Below are 22,934 nucleotides of genomic sequence, written 5' to 3' on the forward strand. Positions count from 1 at the left end.
TGGCTTCAGAGCAGGCAAATCCAAGGGAGGCATGATTCTTTCCCTAAGACAGCTTCAAGAGAAATGCAGAGAGCAGCAAACGCCACTCTACCTTGCTTGTGCGATCTCATAAAAGCGTTTGACACTGTCATGCCCAGTAAAGGCATGTCATATTCATAAATTTAAACATGGGCTGTATTCAGGATAGAATTTTCTGGAATTGGTCTCTTTTCATAAAGAACATCAAAAGGTGGCTAAGATGGCTCCCCCTTGAATGGACATACCAAGACGAAACCTGTATGTGGAATTTACACCTGCTATTTTTTCTGGGCTTATCCAAAACTCAGAATCTATAGATCATGAGACTTCCTGTCTCCAAGCTTGATGCTTAACAAAAGAAGCCTACAGAAGCCAGTTCATCATAAGTAGCTGTGAATAGACCATCCATCCATCCAATAGACCATCCATCCATCCAATTCCCACATCCATGCTCCATTGTATAGCAATAGCTTCTAGCTTTAAATGATTCTGGGCGGACTAATCGAAGTATTTGATCAGGTGAGCGTCAGATAACAAATCCTTTACTCCAAGAGCCAGAGAGAAACCAGTCTAAATAGAACACTGACTGCAGGAACAGCAGCAGAAAATGGCAGTACATCTATGCCTTTTAAAAAGCCTGGAGACTACAATATTTTACAGTCTCTTAGCTTGTTCCCTTTTCAAGTCCACCAATGCAGACACATGACCTCCTGGTAAAAAAAAAACTACAAGTAACTACCTTCAAGATCTGCTGAACAATTAAGTAGCATATATATTATGATGAAAAATCCCAAGAAAGTGGCTCATTTTAAATATTGGTACAAAGAACCACCATTAACATTCCCTTGGTCCATTCAATCTATGTCTCATTAAAGTGCAGATGGTCTTGTGAGGAGGTGCATTAACTTGGCAAAATCACTGAAATGTGAAAGAAACTTGAAATTAGCAGATCAAAACCGAAGAATGCTGGAGAGTGCAAATTACTTGCAATTATTTTTTAAAGGGGCTGCAGATGTGAGTCTCACTTCCAATAAGTTGCCTTGGGTGGACTTTTCCGTACCCGCTGGCAGCGGGCATGATAGAAGGCAGATGGTTCACAATGGTGGAAAGGCAGGTCGCGATCGTCTGCTCAGCTCGCCAACGGTGGGCCGCATTTCCCGTCAATAGTCGGGGAGCTCATTGTAATACATCAGCATATCATTAAAAGGCCATCCCATCAGGCTTTGGACCCCCCGCCAGATCGCCCGTCCATGTCAACGGGAAAGCACATCGACATGTTTCACAACAGCACACAGGCAACCTGCACTTGGCGGCCTTCATATTGGGGGAATTGGAGGTGAGTGAAGAGCAATGTTCTGCGGAGCTCGGCAGGGTCACCTGCTGCTCTGCAGGCTTCATGGGCGCCGGGATGAAGTGTTGTCCAGGCCCAGAGGTGACTGTAGTCGTGGGGGGCAGTGTCCGGGGGCAACTGCTGCTTGGCCCTGGAGGCAACTGTTCTCTGGGTGGGAAGGGAGGGAACGGGCTGGTGTCCGGGGGCAGCTGCTGCCCTGGTGTTGGATGCCACACCCAAGCAACCGAGGTGGGGGGCAGGGTAGGCGAGGGAAGTAGCTACGCATTAGGGACACCTGCACAAACTGACCATTCCTCTGCAACTGAGGCAGTTCAGACACAGCCACAGTGATATGATTGGGGTTGGGCTCCTAGCCCTTCTGCCTACACAACCAATGTGGAGGCACCAATGTGCCACCAAGCCCTCCAGACCTTCCCCCCCACCACCCCAGCACAGGCAGCGAGTCTGCAACCACTTTATTGGACCATGGAGTAGTTGGACTGCACACATTGTACAATCTCCTCACCAATGCTGGCCATGTAGCAGTCACTGCTGGTGGTGCTCACAGCCCCTTGCAATCTCAGTATCCTGGTTAGGAGCTGTCTCCCCCATCTCACAGACTGACAGTACAGCCATGCAGCGCACTCATCTGTGGCCTTCTGAGGGGTGACCAGCACTCTCCAGGAAGTGTTAAGGGGTAGTCACACAGGGCCGGGAAAGGTGCTAAGTACACCCATGCTAACCACATCTCTCTTTCTTTCATGCTGCAGGAGGACCACGTCAGGATCATGGATCCTGGTGACCTAGCTGTATGCCTGAAGGCTCGAGTGAGATATCAGTTGGACACACTGTTGGAGGCCAAAAATGGCATCAGTGATGGAGTTAAACCCATGCAGCAATGCAGGAGCGACATCCTGGACCAAGGTCTCCATTGCGGCTGCCATCCTGCCAGTGTTGACCTAGGCGTGTTGGCGTGCCGGCCCTATCACCTCAGCCTGAAGGCAGATGGACTCCTCCATCGTACCTTGCAATCTGAGGAGTGCAGCGGACATCCCTTCCTGATATTCCCGAGCTTGCCTTTGCAGCTCCAACAACTGTGACATGACAGAGTCCAGAGGATCGTCATCTGACTCGGACTCAACCGGTTCCTGGCCTCCAGCAGCCCTACGAATGCCAGGGACCTGGGAAGTCCCTGCCGCTGCCTGCTGTGGATCAGACTGTGCACTGTGCTCACTAGTATGTGATCCCGTGCCTACTCTAGAGCTAGGTCCCTCCGAGGTGTGTGTCTCTGCACTGGTGGAGGGTGTGGGTAAGCGCTGTGACGGAGCTTGTAGGGGGATGCAGTCCAGTTCACCTTTGGATGTCCCTTCCAAACTGGCTTGGAGGCCCTGGGTCATGGACTCCATTGGTCTTGTAGTAACGTGCCTGCAGAAGCAAGGGGAGATAATTAGTGCATGGCAGTGGCCTGTGAAAGAGGACACATCACTCACAGCATGATTGGCTAATGGATGTTGCACTGCTGGATGCTCACTTGGTAGAGCAGCGCCGACCTCACCATCAGCACAGGACCGGTCCTGATCCTCGCCAGCCAGCTGGAAAGCTCTGTTCTCAAATTCCGCAAGAACCTTGAACTCTGGCATCCCTTGACCGGTCTGCGACTTTTCACTCCTGTTGTGAGTCAGTTTGTCCTGCATGGATAGAAATGGGGAGAGTGTATCAGGATGCCTGGCAGGCCAGGTGATACATGTGCCTGGCCTGTGCGCATGATGAGTGGTCCCATGGATGGGACGAGGACAAAACAGGTGTGTGTGAGAGAGTGAATGGTGATGTCCCTTGAACCGGCAGTGAGTGAGGGCCCTGTGGATGTGTGATGGGTTTGTGAGTTTGAGTTGAGAGTGATGCGAAGAGTGACTTCCAGGCAGAACAGAGGAGATCATTCATCCCCTTGCGGCACTGGGTGGCTGTCCTCCACTGAAGGTTGTTTGCGCTGACTACCGCTGCCACCATCTCCCAAGCTGGGTTGGTGACATCGTTGCCCATCCTGCGGCCTGAGTGGGGGTACAAGACATCCCAGCGAGTCTCCATGGCATCCAGCAGTCACTTGAGGGACATGTTGTTGAAGCGGCGGGCTGCAATCTTTTTTCCTTTGTTGGCCATGTCTCCCGGACAGCGGTGGTGAGCTGGTGGTGATGAACAGTGTGCTGGTAGCTGTCTTTTAAACATGGCGGCCAGCGTGATGCAACAGCGGGGTGATGGCGGGTGGGCAAATGAGAGCCTGCCCACCATGGAAACGGCGTGTTTCCCGGGAATGCATAAATAATGTGGCAGGTTCGGGACAATACAGCGCAAAAACCCGCCATTTCCGTCAGCGGGTAGGACGCCATTTTGCCCGCCTGCTACCGCACTTAGTGCAAATCCGTGAAAATTCCGCATTTGTGCCAAGTAGTTAGAATTTTCATTTTGGAAACAGAGTATTAGAGAATTTTTTTAAAAATAAATTAACAAAAACATCTTATTTATTGATTCCAAGGCCAGAATTTTTACCTTGTCGGGGGGGCTTGGCGGGGGCGGATGGGAGTGGTCGGGAAGTTGCCCGCTGCCCGCGATCGGGGCTAGGCCGTGATTTCACGCTGGCGGGCCAATTAAGGCCCACCCAGTGTGAAACAAGCGCTGCAGCGCTGCCTGTGTCGGAGGGTGTGGGGGGAGGTGGAGGAGGGCGAGCAAGCACAGAGCTGCCTCAGGGAAATGAAGATATAAAAAAATTAAAATAAAGAATTTTAAGATGTTAAAAAAAAAATGTCCCCTCATGTGACTCTGTCACATGAGCAGGGACATGTTATTAGTATGAAAATTTTTTAGATTTTTTTAAAATGACGTTTCGAAACCTCACCCCGCCCGTGAATGAAATTTCGCAAAAAAATGCGAAGGCCGCTTGGCCTTTTCACCTGCCTGACAACCGTAAGGTTGGACGGGCAGTGAAAAATTTAATTCAATTAGATTGTTAGTGGCCTTAATAGGCCTTTTAATTATCAGCAGGCACACTGCCGACTCCCGCATGTGCCTGCCAACCGAAATATTGTGCGATGACATCGGGATGCTCGCCCGATGTCATCGCGCATCATTTTATGCTCGTTTGGATTGGGCGCACACGCACCCAACAAGGTAAAAATTCTGGCCCGAGTATGTGTGTGTGTGCGTGTGTGTGTTACCTTATCTACTTAAAGTAGAAATGCCTAAAAAAGTCAACACAAATACAGAAGATAATGTTACTACATGATTGCATCACCTAATAAAGAAGTTAGTAAGAATGGAAAAGGAGCCCCTGAGAACCAAAAAGTAGCCCCCAAAAATTAAAGAATAGCCTTCGAGAAAATCTCACAAAGGGCCCTCCAAAAATATATATATATATATTGAGACCTGGTTGTAAATTGGGCTTATGTTCTCTGGTGTTTAGAAGAATGAAAGGTGATCCCATTGAAACATTCAAGATTCGGAAGAGACTTGATAGGGTAGACACTGAGAGGTTGTTTCCTCTGGCTGAGCAATCTAGAACATGGGGCGTTGTGGGGGTGACAGGGAGAAGGAAAAGGACACAGTTTCATGATAAAGGGCCAAGTAGGAATTTCTTCAGACAGTTGTGAAATTTTGAAATTGTCTACCCCAGACAGGTCCCTCAGGGAATTAGGGGATATGGAGAGCACGTGGATAAGTGGGGTTGAAGCCCAAGATCAGCCATAATCATAGTGAATGGTGGAGCAGACTCAATGGGCCATGTGGTCTACTCTTGCTCCTATTTATGTCTTTATGAGAAGTGGCCTTGGATTAATGTCTCATCCACAAGGTGACATGACAGGCATTGCAGTACTCCCTCAGTACTACAATGGATTGTTAGTATTTGCTCAGTACTATGTTGGATTCTCGGTACTCGCTCGGCACTACGCTAGATTGTCAGTACTCGCTTGGCACTATGCTGGATTGTCAGTACTCGCTCGGTACTACACTGGATTCTCAGCACTCGCTTGGTGCTATGCTGGATTCTCAGTACTCTCTCGGCACTACGCTGGATTCTCAGTACTCTCTCGGCACTACACTGGATTCTCAGCACTCGCTCGGTGCTACGCTGGATTCTCAGTACCCCCTCAGTACTGCACTGGATTGTCAGCACTCGCTCGGTGCTATGCTGGATTCTCAGTACTCTCTCGGCACTACGCTGGATTCTCAGCACTCGCTCGGAGCTATGCTGGATTCTCAGCACTCGCTCAGTGCTATGCTGGATTCTCAGTACTCTCTCGGCACTATGCTGGATTCTCAGCACTCGCTCGGTGCTATGCTGGATTCTCAGCACTCGCTCGGTGCTATGCTGGATTCTCAGTACCCCCCTCAGTACTGCACTGGATTCTTAGTACCCCCTCAGTACTGCATTGGATTCTCAGTACCCCTCAGTACTGCACTGGATTCTCAGTACCCCCTCAGTACTGCACTGGATTCTCAGTACCCCCTCAGTACTGCACTGGATTCTCAGTACTCTCTCGGCACTACGCTGGATTCTCAGTACCCCCTCAGTACTGCACTGGATTCTCAGCCTAGGTTCTGTGCCTGACTCGAAAAATAGATTTTTTATCAAAAGAAGAAAAATCAAACCAGAGCAGGGTCGGTGATTCCTTAAAAGATTCTCTGTTAAGCACTCAATCTCGATTGATGGTCATTAAAGACTGGCTCAATGTAATTAGGAACTCAAATACAAGACCACAATGTGACATTTGCAAGGTTATGTTAAAAAAGGCAGTCTATGTCCATGTTTTTCCCTCCTTCTGAAGTTTTCTGTGTTCTTGGCAGGCATATGTTATTTGAAGTTGATTACTGAAACAGATGAAACTTTATGATGCAAGATGTGGAAGTGTAGCATTGTTTATCATTTATGCTTTCAGCTGTCTTCCATATACACTTGAGGTTGGGGGTATTGTAAGTAGTTTTTGTGGTCGAGAACCTGTCTAAAAAAAAAACTATTCTTTGGTATGAAATAAATTGAACATGGATTAAATAGTTCTTGTTTTGCACTCCATGTTTTCTTATTGTGCAGACAGGTATAGTTAATCCAAGCTTCTATAATTATCAATCCTAACAAGTCACCTTTCTATTGAGTGATATGATTTGATTTGGGCTAAATGTTTAATTAGTTTCTGTGCAATTCACTATACAAAATTAAGTCCAACACCTATTGATTCAATGGGGTTACGGATTGTCCCACTGCTTTTATGAGAACTTCTGACCATCGGGATAGGGCAGACCTTAACAGGTTATCCAATCTTTCTCTTAATTTGCCTTTATGTTAGATTTGAATGTCAAATGTCACTGACCTACACTGGCTCCCAATCATGCAATGCATCAATTTTTAAAATTCTCATCCTTGTCTTCAAATCCCTTCATGGCCTCACCCCTCCCTTTCTCTGTGAGCTCCTCCAACCCCACAACCCTCCAAGATATCTGCGCTCCTCCAATTCTCTTGAACACCAGTGGTTTTGTTCACCATTGACGGCAGTGTCTTTAGTTGCCTAGACCCCAAGATTTAGAATTCAATCTCTCCACCTCTCTACCTTGCTTTGCTTCTTTAACAATTTCCATAATACCTACCTCTTTGATCAAGCTTTTGGTATTCAAGTAACACAGTGTCAAACTTTGTTTGGTTAGTGGCTCTTTGAAGCACTTTGGGCCATCTTGCTCTGTAAGAGGCACTACATATATGGAAGATATCGATGTGCTGTGTAAGTAAATTTGATTGTTTCAATTAATTGTCCACTTGGATTTGACGTAGTCAAACAGGTAGGTAGTCAAGAGTGGCAGACACAGAGTTGGTTAGCAGTTCTTTCCAGGAAGTATGTTTCTCCACAACTGGGCTGCACTTTCATTGTCCCACTTACAAGTCATTTGTTCACTTGTTCTACAGAACTCAGGCACTGTGAACCACTCTGGGAAAACACAGGTGATCTGTGGGGCTGGATTTGACCAGCCCTCTAGGGATGGGCTAGGAGGCAGGAGGGGTGAGGGAAGGTGAGGGGTGGTTGGAGTGCCCATCAGCTTTTCACTGCCATGGCATTTTACCGGCAATGGGGAAGGTGGAGGACAGTCTGCTCACCCAGAGGAAAATTGAGCCACTTAAGTGACCAATTAAGGACCTCTTCCCACTGCCGCTGGCATTTTACCAGCAGCAGTTTGGCCCTCTGCCATTTGGGGTGACAGCCCAATGAACCCCGGTGACTCCCTGCAGGTTCTTGGGGGGAGGTTGGGGGGGGAAGGCCTCCTACTCGGGCACTCTTCTTGAGACTGGGATGCCCCAGTATCAATGCCAGCCCCCTCCCACTGCCCCCACCAATCTTCCCCCCTATGTTTCTCCAAGACCTGCCTGACTGGTCCCGGTACTTCCCAGACACCACTCACCTGGTTGGTCAGGTAACATGCTTCCATGGCATCCTCTCCTTCAAGGTGTAACCCCAGCAGTGACTACCAATCCTAGTGGCACTGCTGAGACTGCTGAGCTGACGGCCCTCTGATTGGCCAGTAGCTCTGGGGATGGCCAGCCATTCTTTAAAGAGATAGCAGCCCTGACGGCAACCCCTGAAAAATGCAGCCCGGGGTCCTGCAAACTGCCAAGGTAGGGTCACCCCCAGTTTTCCGGCCCATTGTTTCCCATCACAATGATAAATTTCAGCCAGTAATCTCCCATTGTCTGTATGCTGGAGAAAGAGAGGGCATTATTGGTGAAATGATATAGAATACTGCTCAGTCACCTCTTGGGCCTGAGGTTTCAGTCAACCCAGATATCTGGGATAAAAGTGATGCAGTAAAGAAAACCCCTTCTGGTGTTAAGTTAAGGTATGTGATTAAAACTCAACAGTATTTCAAAGCTGGGTTATATTTTCAGAATTAGTTAGGTCCTTCCAGATCAATAATTATCAATTTTTGTAATACAAGTTTGTAGTTATATGGCCAAGCACAAATGAGTGCTATCAATCATAACAATGCCATTGGACAGTGTCCCACAAATGCAATTCATCTACTTGGCACTTAGGGCTTCCCAATCTCAGTTGGAATATTCCTTCATATGGGTTGAATCTCCTTCTCTTCCCTGGCCCTGGAACTATTGTGTTTTTGCTACCTTTTCCCAATCCATGAGCTACTGCTGTATTACATGTTGCCCTACCATTGCTAACAGGCTCTTAGGACCTGCGTTGTCACACCAAGTGCCTGGCTTTCCTCTTTTCCTCCTTGACCTTTTCCTGACTTCCGAAAACCGAGCCCGCCTTCAAACCACTTTTGCGCCGAATTTTTGTCTGGAAGAGACGTGGACAGGATTATTGTGCAGTTTGCAACTCCTGAACCCCTTGACCACTCCCCGACCCGAACTGACTTTCCTTCCCAACAACCCTATAACCCCAACCATCCAATCAATCCCAGCCAGACCTGACTACCCACTCACCCACCTGCCACACTACCCACCTGCCACTTCGCCCACCTGCCATCCTCCGGACCTATTGCTTCACCCACAGTTCTTTCACAGCTTGACAGTTGCAATGAGTTTATGCACTTTTAATGCACAATTGTGTTTACTTTTAACAATCCCAAAAGGTGCCGTACCTCCCACAAAGGGTTCCTTACCAAAGGTTTTCCTGGGACCCTATCCAAAAGGTTACTTTACATTTCCAAAAGGGTACCTTGGCTTTCCAAATGAATTCACCAAGTTCAGACCTCCTCTTACCTGGCCTAATCTGCACACTCTGGGTTTCATATCCCTGGTCAAACAAAATCCAACTTCAGTGGAGGCAGCTGCTGATTTAAATAGCCAGCTACTTCCATAAACCTCGCATGTGCAAACCTGGGCCCAACACCACTCCCGCCCCTGTGAAAATGGAAATTCCCATGTTCAGGGGTGGGACTTAGAATTTCTGGCCATTTCTGGCATTTTTGCCATGACAGAAGCTGGGCCTTTGTCTTTGTCTTCCTGCAGGAAGATACAAAAACCTCCCAGAAACACTAGACAACCAAGGGACTATCTGAAAGAAATTAGTGTTGGTAAAAAAAAACTGGAGAAATTAATGGGACTGAAAGTTGATAAATCCCCTGGGCCTGATGATCTACCGCCCAGTTTGTTGAAAGAGGTGGCTGTAGAGATAGTGGATGCATTGGCGGTCATCTTCCAAAACTCTATAGACTCTGGGAATGGTTTCTGAAAGGAGGGAGAAAGAAAAGTGGGAACTACAGACCTGTTAGCCTGACATTAATAGTAGGAAAATGCTAGAATCTGTAATAAAGGATACGATAACTGAACACTTAGAAAATAGTGGTAGGATTGGGCAGAGTTAACATAGATTTATGAAAGGCAGATCATGTTTGACAAACATGTTGGGACTTTTTTGAGGACGTGACTCACAGAATAGATAAGGAGAACCAGTGGATGTGGTGTATTTGGACAGAAAGCTTTTGATAAGGTCCCACACAGGAGGTTAGTAAACAACATTGGAGCACATGGGATTGGGGGTAATATACTGGCATGGATTGAGAATTGGTTAATGGACAGAAATCAGAGAGTGGGAATAAATGGGTTATTCTCAGGTTGACAGGCTGTCACTAGTGGGGTACCTCAAGGATAGTGCTTGGGCCCCAGCTGTTCACAATGTATATCAATGATTTGGATGTGAGGACCAAATGGAATATTTTTAAGTTTGCTGATGACACAAAACTAGGTGGGAATGTGAGTTGTGAGGAGATTTCAAGAGGTTTCAAGGGGGTTTAGTCTGGCTAAGTGAGTGGGCAAGAACATGGCAGATGGAATATAAAGTGGAAAAATGTGAAGTTATCCACTTTGGTAGGAAAAACAAATGCAGAATATTTCTTAGATGGTGAGAAATTGGGAAGTGTTGATGTCGAAAGGAACATGGGTGTCCTTGCTCACAAGTCACTGAAAGCTAACATGCAGGTGCAGCAAGCAATTAGGAAGGCAAATGGTATGTTGGCCTTCATTTCAAGAGGTTTTGAGTACAGGAGTAAAGATGTTTTGCTGCAGTTGTATAGGGCCTTGGTGAGACCATGCCTGCAGTATTGTGTACAGTTTTTGCCTCAGAAGAGCTGGCAAGAAATGCAATGCAGGGGACAGTTTCAGCAGAGCAGCAATGCAGCAACAATTGCCACTCCTCAGAAGATCCTGGCCAATATATACACAACATGTTCATTTTATTATGCTGTCACGTGCCATCATTTTCTCGACTATCACCCATGAGCAGCATCCATTTGCCTTTCCTCAAGCTTCACATGTCATCTGATGCATGATGTATAGAATGCTCTGTCTTTGTTATCTCCAACTCCCTCCTCTGCCTTCTGGGTCTTTGTTCATGGGAACAGAGGACTTAGGAGCAGGACTAAGCTATTTGGCCCTTCAAGCCTGCTCCACCATTTGATAAGATCATGGCTGATCTGATTGTGGTCTCAACTCCCGTCCCAGCTTCCTGTCTGTTCCCCAATTAAACCTTGACTCCCTTGTCTATCAAAAATCTACCCAACTTAGCTTGGATAAATTCAATGATTCAGCCTCTACTACTTTATGGGAAAGAGAATTCCACAGGCTAACAACCCTCTGGGGAGAAAAAAGTTCTCCTCAGCCCCGTCGTCAAAGGGAGACCTCTTATTTTTAAACTGTGTTCCCTAGTTCTAGTCTCCCCTACAAGAGGAAACATCCTCCCAGTATCCACCCTATTAAGTTCCTTCAGGATCTTAGATGTTTCAATCTCTCTCCATTTAAATGGAATACTGCTTTCCTATTCTCCCTGCCAAAGTGGAAAAGTTCACATTTTTGCACATTATACTCCAACTGTCAAATTTTTGCCCATTGACTTAACCTGTCTATATCCTTTTGTAGACTCTTTACCTCTTCTTGACAACTTACTTTCCTACCTATCTTGGTATCATCAGCAAATGTAGCTACTATACATTTGATCCCTTCATCCAAGTCATTGATATAGATTGTAAATAGTTGAAGCCTCAGCAGCTCTGATCCCTGTGGCACTCCACTAATTTCAGCTTGCTAACCCATTTATTCCTGCTATCTGCTTCCTGTTAGCTAACTAATCCTCTATCCATGCTAATATGTTACCCCTTACACCATGAGCTCTTATTTTGTGTAGCAACCTTTAATCTGGCACCTTATCAAAATCCTTTTGGTATTCCAAGTGCACCACATCTACAGGTTCCCCTTTGTCCACATTACTTGTTACTCTCTCAAGGAATTCAAATAAATTAATTAAACGATTTCCCTTTCACAAAACCATGTTGACTCTGCCTGATTCCATTATGATTTTCTAAGTATCCTGCTTTAACCTCCTTAATAATGGATTCTAGCAACTTACCTATGATAATGTTAAGCCAATTGGCCTATAGTTTACTGCTCTTTGGCTCCCTCCTTTCTCGAATAAAGGTGTTACATTTACTATTTTCCAATCCATTGGGGCCCTTCCAGAATCTAAGGAATTTTAGAAGGTTATAAACAATGTCTCTGTTATCTCTCCAGCCACTTCTTCTAAATCCCTAGCATGTAGGCCAGCAGGTCGTAGGGACTTGTCAGCTTTTAGGTACAACAGTTTTCCCAGCACCTTTTCCCGGTGATTGTTTTAAGTTCCTCCCTCCCATTCGCCTCTTGATTTTCAAGTATCTTTGGGGAATTCTCTAAGTTTTCTACAGTGAAGACAGACACAAAACATCTGTTCAATGCCTCTGCCATTTCCTTGTTTTCCCTTATTAATTCCCAGACTCACTCTCTAGAGGACCAACACTTATTTTAGCTACACTTTTTCTTTTTAAATACTTGTAGAAATTCTTACTATCGCGTTCTTGCACGTTTCCCATCATGTGAAATGACATTGGATGGGCAGGTCTTGGGCTATTGTGGTGCCCTGCTTGGACTCCTTATCCCCTAAATGTCCACGCCATGCATGATACCTCCCTCCTCAGATCTTCCACCTCCTCATTCTCCCCCTCTTCCTGCTGTTTCTCATCCAAGGAGAGGCTTCCTTCCTCCTCTCCTCTGGTTCCCGTGCTTTGCTGTGCCAAATTGTGGAGCATGCAGAAAGCTAGAATGCAGGACATCCAGACAGGTGAGTACTTTAGAGCCCTGCCTGAGCAGCTGAGACATCTGAATCGCATCTTGAGCAGTTAAATAACCTGTTCAATCAGAGTCCTTGTATGAAGGAGACTTTTGTTGTACCTTCTCAGGGTGTTTGCCTACAGTTGCCTTTTAGATGTGAGCAGCCATATCCTCAGAGGATACCCTTATCCCCAAGTATTTATCCATGCAGCTATGGGAATGGTCAGAACAATCGAGGTGGACCTGATTCCCATAAAATAACTGAGTTCTGGCAGCTGCCAGGTAACAGTCGCAGACATGAAAGAACCTTTTGCAATGGTCAAAGGGCAGCTGCACATTCAAAGAGTGGTAGCCCTTTTGGTTAATGTATCAGTGTGCATTTTGTGTGGGAGCCCTTGTCACTGTTATCAAGTTTGCTTGCAGTCAACCACCTCCTGAACCTGTGAAAAGTCAACTATGGATGCAAACCCTGTTGCCCTCTGTGTCTGAGATGCTGTGCTAGTGTCATTAAGGATGAACTGGGCCAGCATGGTGAAAAGGGCATTGGTCACAGCATTGATACAACTGACTGGGAGATGGCACACAAATTGTCCGCGGAGTCTTGAAATGACCAATTGAAAAACATTTAAGGGCCACAGTAAACTTCAGTGCCACTGGTTGTGTATGTCTCAGGTGTTCCCTTGCCTGCAAGGTTGTCTTGAAGGAGGGTGTACAGCTCAGCCATGACCTCTCTGGATAGGCATAGGCTTCTTCAGTATTGTCTCTCACTCATGTCAAGGTAAGTGACCCTGTTTTTGTAAACCCTTTCTGATTGATACCTCCTAACACTCCAACGCTTCATCCTTGTGGGCACCCAGCATCAAGGTTCCTCCTGCCTATAGACCTGTCCACATGGCGTCCAGCGTTCTTCAGGCTGCTGCTGCACCTGAGCCTCTATGGTTTGGAGGGTGCCCTGATGCTGCACCTATGACTGAAGGGACAATTTTAAAGGGAGTACCTGAGAGTTGCAGGCTTTGAGGAAGCAGTGAAGCCTTGTTGCTGACAAGTCAATAAGGGGCCTGTACAGACGCCTCACGGTCTTTCCGCCTCCCTGGCAGAGAATTTCTTTACAGGCAGGCAAATGCTGAGTTTGCAAAGTGGAAAAAAAGGCTTTCAAACATTGCTTCACACCTTTCCCGAACTTTCCCCAACCTTGTAGAAGTGTTACGGACTCGATTGAGGAGACGTGATTTTTGGAAGCTTCTAAAACACAAGTGAGCAGAGGAGATCTGCTTTGCCTCTTATCACAGTGACCCTGATGTCTGCTGACATGGGGGTGGGATTGTGACCCAAGCCATTTCTGACCTGCGAAATGGCCATATGAAAATAGCCTGGAGTCAGGAAGGCCCAGGAAATTCAAAATTCCAGTGAAAAGAAACAAGTTTTACCATTCCTTTCCCCATTCTTACCTCCACAAGGGGACAGAAGTCCAGCCCCATGAATCAAACTAGAACAAGGCCATTGTGTTTTTATGACCTTGACCATGAGCTCTTGGGTATGTGTAAGATTCAATATATTCAATATTTGAAACTGTTTTTCATCCTGTACCAAATGCATACTTCAGCTGTTACAAGTGACCTAAAGAGGAATATTATTCTTCAGAATTTTTATCCCACAACCATGTGATCAACGTGAATCCACAAGTCAAAAAAATAGGATATATAGAAGTGTAATTTCCATCATTGAGTGGAAATATTCAAAATCTTGTCGTTGTGTTGGGACAATTACAGCTGAGAATGACCTTGGCTAGGATTTTGCTGCAGTAATGACTGTCAGATTTCACCATCATTACACCAGGGAAAATGACAGCAACTTCAAACATTTGGACATGAGCAGAATAATGAAGAAGTCCAGAAGTTGCTGTCAGTGATCCTATGCTTCTCCTGAAGGTGTGCTGCACAGGTTCCCACAGACTGCTATCTCCCTTGCAATCATGAATTGAAGAGAACTTCCACTGTTACTCTCACTGTAAAAACCCTTGAAAAAATTACACCTTACTGAATGAGGTGTAATTAGGTTTTTAGCAATGTACTAACTGCATAATTACTACTAAACATCCTCACTAACCCTGAAAAGCTACTTTTATATTTGTGGAATGTCAGATTTCTCTATAATGATAAACATTCTACATATTTTCTAAAAAAACAAAATGCATTTTCCTTTGTTAATATGTATGTATATCTTTATTTGAGCTTCTCAGTTAATGCAGTTATAATAATTTATTTTGTTCTCTGAAAATTTAAATTGAAAGTGAAGACATTAAGCACTCTTAACTGTCTGGTTTGCTGTTTGTGTGAATACTTCAATGTGATTGGTTGCATATCTGTTTGCTGACATCACTGCTGCTGCTGACCTAAAGATCCCTTTACCTTGGCACCATATTCAAACTGCCATCAGGAAAGGAGAAATTCCCACCACTTAAATCAGTTACTCCAGCTTAACTCATAATGTCATCATTGATTCTGAGATCTATTACCCATATCTTAATTCCTCCTTTTGCATTACCCAGGAAGTTGAAATTAGTTAATTGGTCAAGTGGTAAGCAGTTACTGGATAATTGAAAACCAAGGATCTCAGAACTATTGGTGATGATGTGCAATTACAGAATTTGTTTGGGACAATACTCTTTCTGTTTCAACAGTGGTGAAAAAAGATTGGCATCCCAATTAAAACTAATTCATAATATTAGCTGTCATGATTGCTACTTGAGGGGAGTTTGAGTTGGCCAGCATTAGTATAACATTTAGAACAGGGTCAATAATTAGAAAGTGACTTTTGAATGTATTGCATCTTTTCTCGAAACAAAAACAAAGTAACCTTCAGTAAAATCTCACAGGTAACACTGGCCCGTTTATTAGTGAGTGGGCTCTACATGTCTCACCAGTGTGTCCATTTTGGGAGTGTGTACTTTTAAAGTCTTTCTGGCTAAACATGGTAAACAGGGAAACACTGAAAGCTATCCACCCAAAAATGCCAAAGCAACACTCTTCAAACAAATGCAACATTTGGGAAATACTGATTTATTCTTCAATAGATAAACTACCAATTTTCTTTCAACTGGGTTCAAAATAATTGATTAGCTGCAAGGCAGTTGCGTTGGTATCTAAACTAAAATCCAAAACACTTTCGTTTTCAGTGCATGCATTCAGAAAATAATCTGGTTAGTATTTGACTATCTCAAAGGAGCAGAGCATCAAGCGTTAAAGGTTAAGCTAAACTCTTTAAATTAACAAAACTGAATCCATTGGAACAAAATCATTCCACATTAACCATAACATATGTAAGTGTCATATGTGAACTATTGCAATTTAATATACTCTTTCACATATACAAAATAAGAATAATTAATGTTTTGAAACTTTGCATCCACTGGAATATAGTCTGCATAATGATTAATTTTGTATATTTATTCCCTGATAAGTTATAACTTTTCACATGTTGGACAATTTAATAATAGTGAAAAGTAAGTAAATTATCCAAACAAACAACAACCACAAGAAAGAAGGAACTGGTTGCCAATGGAATGTTATGTGAATTAAAGGCTGATTAATTCTATAAGACAAATGAAGAGAAAGTGAAAGAGATTGTAGCTACAAGTACAGATTAATAAATTATTGACTGAGAGCAGTTTTGGGGCTGGGGGTGAATGGCAGATCTAATATGGGCATGAATTGCAGTATACAATCATTGAACTGTAAATGGCTACAGAACAGGAAGCCATTCGGCCCATCCTGTTTGTGCTGGCTCTCTCCAAGAGTAACTCAGCTAGTCCCACTCCCCTGCCCTTTCCCATAGCCCTGTAATTTTTTTCTCTTCAGATACTCACCCAATTCCCTTTCGAAAGGCACAATTGAATCTGCCTCTACCATACTATGAGGCAGTGCATTCTAGATCCTAACCTCTCGCTGCGTAGAAATATTTTTCTTAATACCACCTTTGGTTCATTTACCATTCACCACAACTCTGTGTCCTCTGATTCAAAATCTTTCCCCCAACAGGAACAGTTTCTCTCTATCTATTCTGGCCAAACCTCTCACGATTTTGAAAACCTCTATCACATCTCCTCTTACCTTTTCTTCCCTAAGGAGAACAGCTCAAGCTTCTCCAATCTGCCCACAAAACTGAGGTTCCTCACTTCTGGACTGATTCTCCCAAATCTTTTCTGCACCCTATCTAAAGCCTTCACATCATTCCCAAAGTAGAGTGCCCAAAATTGGACACAATACTCCAGCTGAGGCCAAACAAGTGTTTTATAAAGATTCATCATGACCTCCTTGCTTTTGTATGCTATGCCTCTATTTATAAAGCCCAGAATCCCATATAGAGTATTTAATCACCCTATCCAACCACCTTCAATAATTTGTGCACATAAACCCCCATGTCCCTCTGCTCCTGCACCTCATTTAGTATTGTATCCTTTATTTTGTATTGCCTCTCCTCATTCTTCCTACAAAAAATATCACTTCACATTTCTCTGCATTAAATTTCATCTGCCACATGTCCACTCTTTTCACCAGCCTGTCCATGTCTTTTTGAAGTCATTCACCATCCTCCTCACAGTTCATAATACTTCCAAGGTTTGTGTGATCTGAAAATTTTGAAATTGTGTCCTGTATAGAGTACACCCAAGTCTAGGTCATTAATTTGGTTCAATAAAAGCAGTGGTGCTAGTACCAATGCCTGGAGAACCCCACTATATACCTTCCTCCAGTCCAAGAAACAACCATTCACTACTACACTATGTTTCTTGTCACTCAACCAATTTTATATCCATGCTGCCACTGTCCCTTTTATTCTATGGGCTTTAACTTTACTGACAAGTATCTCATGTGGGGCGTTAACAAATGCCGTTTAGAAGTCATATACACCACATTAAATACCCTCATCAACTTTCCCTGTTACCTCATCAAAAAACTTATGCAAGTTAGTTTTGCCTTTAACAAATCCATTCTCACTTCCCTTAATTAATCCACATTTGTCCAAGTGACTGTTAATTTTGTCTGGAATTATCATCTCTAAAAGCTTTCGCACCAACAATGTTAAACTGACTGGCCTGAAGTTGCTGGGTTTACCCTAACATCATTTTTTTGAACAAAGATATAACATTTTCAATTCCCCAGTTCTCTGGCATCACCCCTGTATCTATGGAGGATTGGAAAATCATAGCCAGTGCCTTCGCATTTTCCACACTTATTTCTCTCCATATCCTTGGATGCACATGATCCAGTTGTGGTGACTTATCAACTTTATATCCAGCCAGCCTTTCTAACACCTTTAATTTCACTATGGGGAGGATCTTTCCCTCATTGGGCGGACTCGGCGGGGGCGAGCAGGGGCGGTCGGGAAGCAGACCGTCGCCCGCGAATGGGGCTGGACCACGATTTCATGCTGGTGGACCAATTAAGGCCTGCCCAGCGTGAAACGTGAGCAGCAGCGCTCAGCGCTGCCTGTGTGGCGAGGAGGGGGGGAGGGTGGTTGCCGGGAGGAGGGTGAGTGCAAACTTCACTGAAAATCTCCTTGAGGCACAGAGCTGCCCCAGGGAGATGAACATTTTTCAAAATGAAAAATAAAGATTTTAAAAATGTTATGAAGCATGACTGTCACATGTTATTAATTAAATTTTAAAATTTTAATTTTATTTTTATTTGCTGTTGGAAACCTCATCCCACCCGTGGATGAGGTTTCCTAAAAAATGCAAAGGCCGCTTGGCCTTTTCACCTGCCCGCCAACCATAAGGTTGGACAGGCAGTGAAAAATTTCTTTCGGTTAACTTTTTAATGGTCTTGATAGGTCTTTTAATTGCCAGCGGGCGTGCTGCCAATTCCAGCGCGCGCCTGCCAATCAAAATATCGCATGTCATTTTACGCTCAGTCGGGTCAGGCACACACCAACCGCTGAGCTAAAAATTCTCCCCTATGACTTTGGCAGCATCTTCTTCCTTGGTAAAGATAATGCAAGGTACTCATTTCATACCTCATCCATGCCCTCAGCCTCCATGGGCAGATCACCTTTTATGTCCCTAATTGGCCTTACCACTTCTCTTACTAACTTTTACTACTTATATGCTTATGGAAGGCTTTTGAATTCCCTTTTGCGCCAGTTGTCAGTCTCTACTTATACTCTCTCTTTGCCTTTCTTATACCCTGATTTCACAGCCCCTCTGAACTTTCTACATTCTGCCTGATTCTCAATTATATTACCAATGTGACACCTGTGATATGCAGCCTTTTTCTGGTTCATCTTACTCGCTCTCTCTTTTGTCACTTCTGGTTTTGGTTGCCCTACCTTTCTCCCTTGTGGGAATGTACCTTGACTGTACCCGAACCATCTCCTCTTTAAAGGCAGCCCATTATAGCATAAGGGTACAAAAACAGAAAGTGCTGCAGAAAAACTCAGCAGGTCTAACAGCATCCGTGGAGAAAAAAAAACAGAGTTAACGCTGAGTCCGAGAGTCAGACGGACTCGAAGCGTTAACTCTGTTTCTCTCTCCACAGATGCTGTTAGGCCTGCTGAGTTTTTCCAGCATTTTCTGTTTTTGTTTCAGGTTTCCAGCATCTGCAGTATTTTGCTTTTATCATAGTATAAGGGTACCTGGAATAGCAAGGGTTAATGTGTGACAGTGTGATGTAAAAAGACACATGGCCTGGGACTCAAGTCAGTTGTGGTCTGGACAGAGACCTGTGTAGAAGCAAGCATGGAGTTAACTCACAGCTTGGGCTATACCCTGTATATATGTACATAGGTACGCGTTATCAATAAACACTTAGGCCAGGATTTCCCGGTTGGCGAGCGGGGGGGCAGGGCCCGCTCGCCGACGTGTAAAATGACGCGGGGTGATGTCAGGCAGAACTCCCAATGTCACAACGCCCCATTTAAATTTTCAGGTAGGCGGGGACTCAGAATCAGCTGTGTGCCCGCCGACCTGTCAATGGCCAATTGAGGCCATTGACAGAGTCATTAGAGTAATTAATGGAACAAAAACAAAAATACCTGGAAAAACTCAGCAGGTCTGACAGCATCTGTGGAGAGGAACACAGTTGATGTTTTGAGTCCATATGACTCCTCATCAGAACTAAAGAAATAGAGAAATGAGGTGAAATATAAGCTGGTAGAGGGGAGTGGGACAGGTAGAGCTGGATAGGGGGCCAGTGATAGTTGGAGGCAAAGAAGAGATTGCCAAAGATGTCATAGACAAAAGGGCAAAGGGATGTTGACGGTGGTGATATTATCTAAGGAATGTGCTAATGGGGACATTAATGGTAGCAAGCAGGACAAGCTAATGGTAGATGGCCCTAGTGGGGCTGGGGTGGCAGGAAGGGATAGAAATGGGCTAAAAGCTGAAGACAAAACAATAGATCGAAATAAATTTAAAAATAGGTGGGAAAAGAAAAATATATTTTTCTAAAAATTATAAATTATTGGAAAAAGGGAAATCGGAAAGGGGGTGGGGATGGAGGAGAGAGTTCATGATCTGAAATTGTTGAACTCAATATTCAGTTCTGAAGGCTGTAAAGTGCCTAGTCGGAAGATGAGGTGCTGTTCCTCCAGTTTGCATTGAGCTTCACTGGAACATTGCAGCAGGCCAAGGACGGACATGTGGGCATGAGAGCAGGGTGGTGTGTTGAAATGGCAAGCAACAGGGAGGTCTGGGTCATGCTTGCAGACAGACCGTAGGTGTTCCGCAAAGCGGTCACCCAGTCTGCGTTTGGTCTCTCCAATGTAGGGGAGACCATATTGGGAGCAGTGAATGCAGTAGACTAAATTGAGGGAAGTGCAAGTGAAGTGTTGCTTCACTTGAAAGGAGTGTTTGGGCCCTTGGACGATGAGGAGGGGGGAATAAAGAGGCAGGTGTTGCACCTTCTGCAGTTGCATGGGATGGTGTCATGGGAGGGGGTTGAGGTGTAGGGGGTGATGGAGGAGTGGGCCAGGGTGTCCCGGAGGGAACGATCCCTGCAGAAAGCCGCCAGAGGGGGTGAAGGAAAGATGTGTTTGGTGGTGGCATCGTGCTGGAGTTGGCAGAAATGGCGGAGGATGATCCTTTGAATGCGGAGGCTGATGGGGTGATAAGTGACAATGGTTCTGGGAGGGAGAAGAAGGTGTGAGGGCGGATGCGCAGGAGATGGGCCGGACACGGTTGAGGGCCCTGTCAACCACCGGTTAAGGAAGAAGAAGACATGTCAGAGGAACTGTTTTGGAAAGTGGCATCATCAGAACAGATGCGACGGAGGCGAAGGAGCTGAGAGAATGGGATGGAATCCTTACAGGAAGTGGGGTGTGAGGAGCTGTAGTTGAGGTAGCTGTGGGAGTCGGTAGGCTTGTAATGAATATTGATGGACAGTCTATCACCAGAAATTGAGACTGAGAGGTCAAGGAAGGGAAGGGAGGTGTCAGTGATGGACCACGTGAAAATGATGGAGGGGTGAAAATTGGAAGCAACATTAATAAATTTTTCCAGATCCAGACGAGAGCATGAAGCGGCACCAAAGCAGTAATTAATGGACCTGCCCATTCAACTTTAAAGTTGGCGGGCAGGCCAGGAGCCCTGGTGGGCATTAGAAAAAGCATGAAGCCTCAGCCACGGGCAGGATGTTTCATGTAGGTTTTAAAAAATGTAATTAAAATGTATTGAAAAGTGATGGACATGTCCCAACTCATGTGACAGTGTCACATGAGGGGACATGTAAGGGAAATTTTTTTTCTTCTATTTTTCAGATTTTTACTGTAGAGCCGATCTCCCAGAGGCAGCATTTAGCCTCAGGGAGATGAGTGCGCTCTTTCGTGCGCATGCGCAAAAGAGCGCACTCTTGGCTCAGGGATATCCCCCCCCCCCATGTCCACACAGGGAGAGCATAGCGCTTCCGTGTGGACGTCACGCTGGGTGGGCCTTAATTGGCCTGCCTATATGGCGGGCCCCCAATTGGGGGCGTCAATCAGAGGCGCGTCTCCGACGCCCGCTCTTAAACTTCCCCCCTAACAAAGGGAAAATTCTGCCCTTCATGTTCAACCAAACAAGACTCAAAACCTCTTTGTGAGACCTACTGAACATACAATATACAACACCCATTGTTCGATTACAGATTTGTCTGCAAATCTTTCAGTCTAAATAGTGCCCCAATTCCAAACCTTACATTTGATTACCCTAATTGCTTTCCATACTGTTTATGACAATAGTGATAAAGTCTTGATGATTAATTTTATCTAATCTTCTTGCTTATCAGTTTCAGCGCAATGGGTCATCTTGCTGCTAGCTATTCGCCCAATTTCTAGGCCATTGCATCATCATCCAAGGATTCATGTTTTCAACCCACCACAATCCAACCAGGGTATGTACAGGAGGTCTGGGAGAGACAGTGGCATAGGGGTAATGTCACTGGACTAGTAATCTGAGGCCCAGGCTAACGTTCTGGGGACAAGGGTTCAAATCCCACCACGGGAGCTGGTAGAATTTAAATTCAATTAATAATCTGGAAATGAAAAGCCAGTCTCAGTAATGGTGGCCATGAAATCATTGTTGATTGTTGTAAAACCCATTGGTTCACTAATGCCCTTTAGGGAAGGAACTCTGCCATCCTTACCTAGTCTTGCCTTATGTGACATACAGCAATGTAGTTGACTCTTAACTGCCTCTGAAATGGTGTGGCAAGCCACTCAGTTCAAGGGCATTAAGATATGGGCAGCAAATACTGGCCTCTCCAGCGACTCCCAAATTCCATGAAAGAACAAATGCCGTCAATTCGCTCCTAGTCTTCCGGCAGCAGGAAGAAAAATATCAGAAAGGCCCTGGAGGAGGGGCTGCAGAAGTTCCTCAGAGATCAGAATCCAGAGCCCAGGGCAGAAATCTGGTTTACCCCAAATGCTGTGTTTTAACTCCAGTGTGTGTTTGTGTGTTTGTGTGTGTGTGTGTGTGACAGCTCACTGACCTGGAAACCAGCCTAATAGGCAGGTTTGAATGCTTATCAGGCAGGGAACTTCTCTTCTTCTGAGGAAGTCCCTCAGGTCGAGGATGACTTGCTTCCACACTAAGAATGAGTTCTCAGGTAACTGAAGAGTCCAATGTGCGTCCTACAGTTTCTGTCACAGGTGGGGCAGCGGATGGTAGGGGGAATGGGTGCGTGGGGTGCCCGGTTTGCCTCGCGCTCCTTTCGCTGTTGACACTTGGCTTCAGCTAGCCCTTGGTGATGAGACTGGAAGTGTTCAGCTCCTTCGCAGATGCTTTCTCTCCACTTCGGGTGGTCTTGGGCCAGGGATTCCCAGATGTCAGTGGGGATGTTGCACTTTTTCAGGAGGCTTTGAGGGTATCCTTGAAGCATTTCCTCTGCCCTCCTGAGGCTAGCTTGCCGTGTCAAAGATCCGAGTAGAGCACTTGTTTCAGGAGTCTCATGTCAGGCATGTGGATGATGTGGCCCTCCCAGCAGAGCT

At 45.2% G+C, this 22,934-nt stretch overlaps 1 protein-coding gene across 1 annotated transcript in view; it reads right to left on the bottom strand.

The window, feature by feature from the left end:
* LOC144681106 (collagen alpha-1(IX) chain-like) overlaps nt 1-7,810 on the bottom strand; it is a 68,561-nt gene extending 60,751 nt beyond the window's left edge. Inside the window, exons 1-2 of the mRNA XM_078542838.1 lie at nt 7,784-7,810; nt 6,980-7,106 (exon numbers count right to left, since the gene is read on the bottom strand). Coding sequence (XP_078398964.1) covers nt 6,980-7,106; nt 7,784-7,810 — 154 coding nt within the window. The remainder of the gene's footprint in view (nt 1-6,979; nt 7,107-7,783) is intronic.
* Between the last annotated feature and the right edge of the window lie 15,124 nt (nt 7,811-22,934).

The sequence above is a fragment of the Cetorhinus maximus genome, chromosome 5, assembly GCF_964194155.1.
Source record: "Cetorhinus maximus chromosome 5, sCetMax3.hap1.1, whole genome shotgun sequence".
Classification (NCBI taxonomy): domain Eukaryota; kingdom Metazoa; phylum Chordata; class Chondrichthyes; order Lamniformes; family Cetorhinidae; genus Cetorhinus; species Cetorhinus maximus.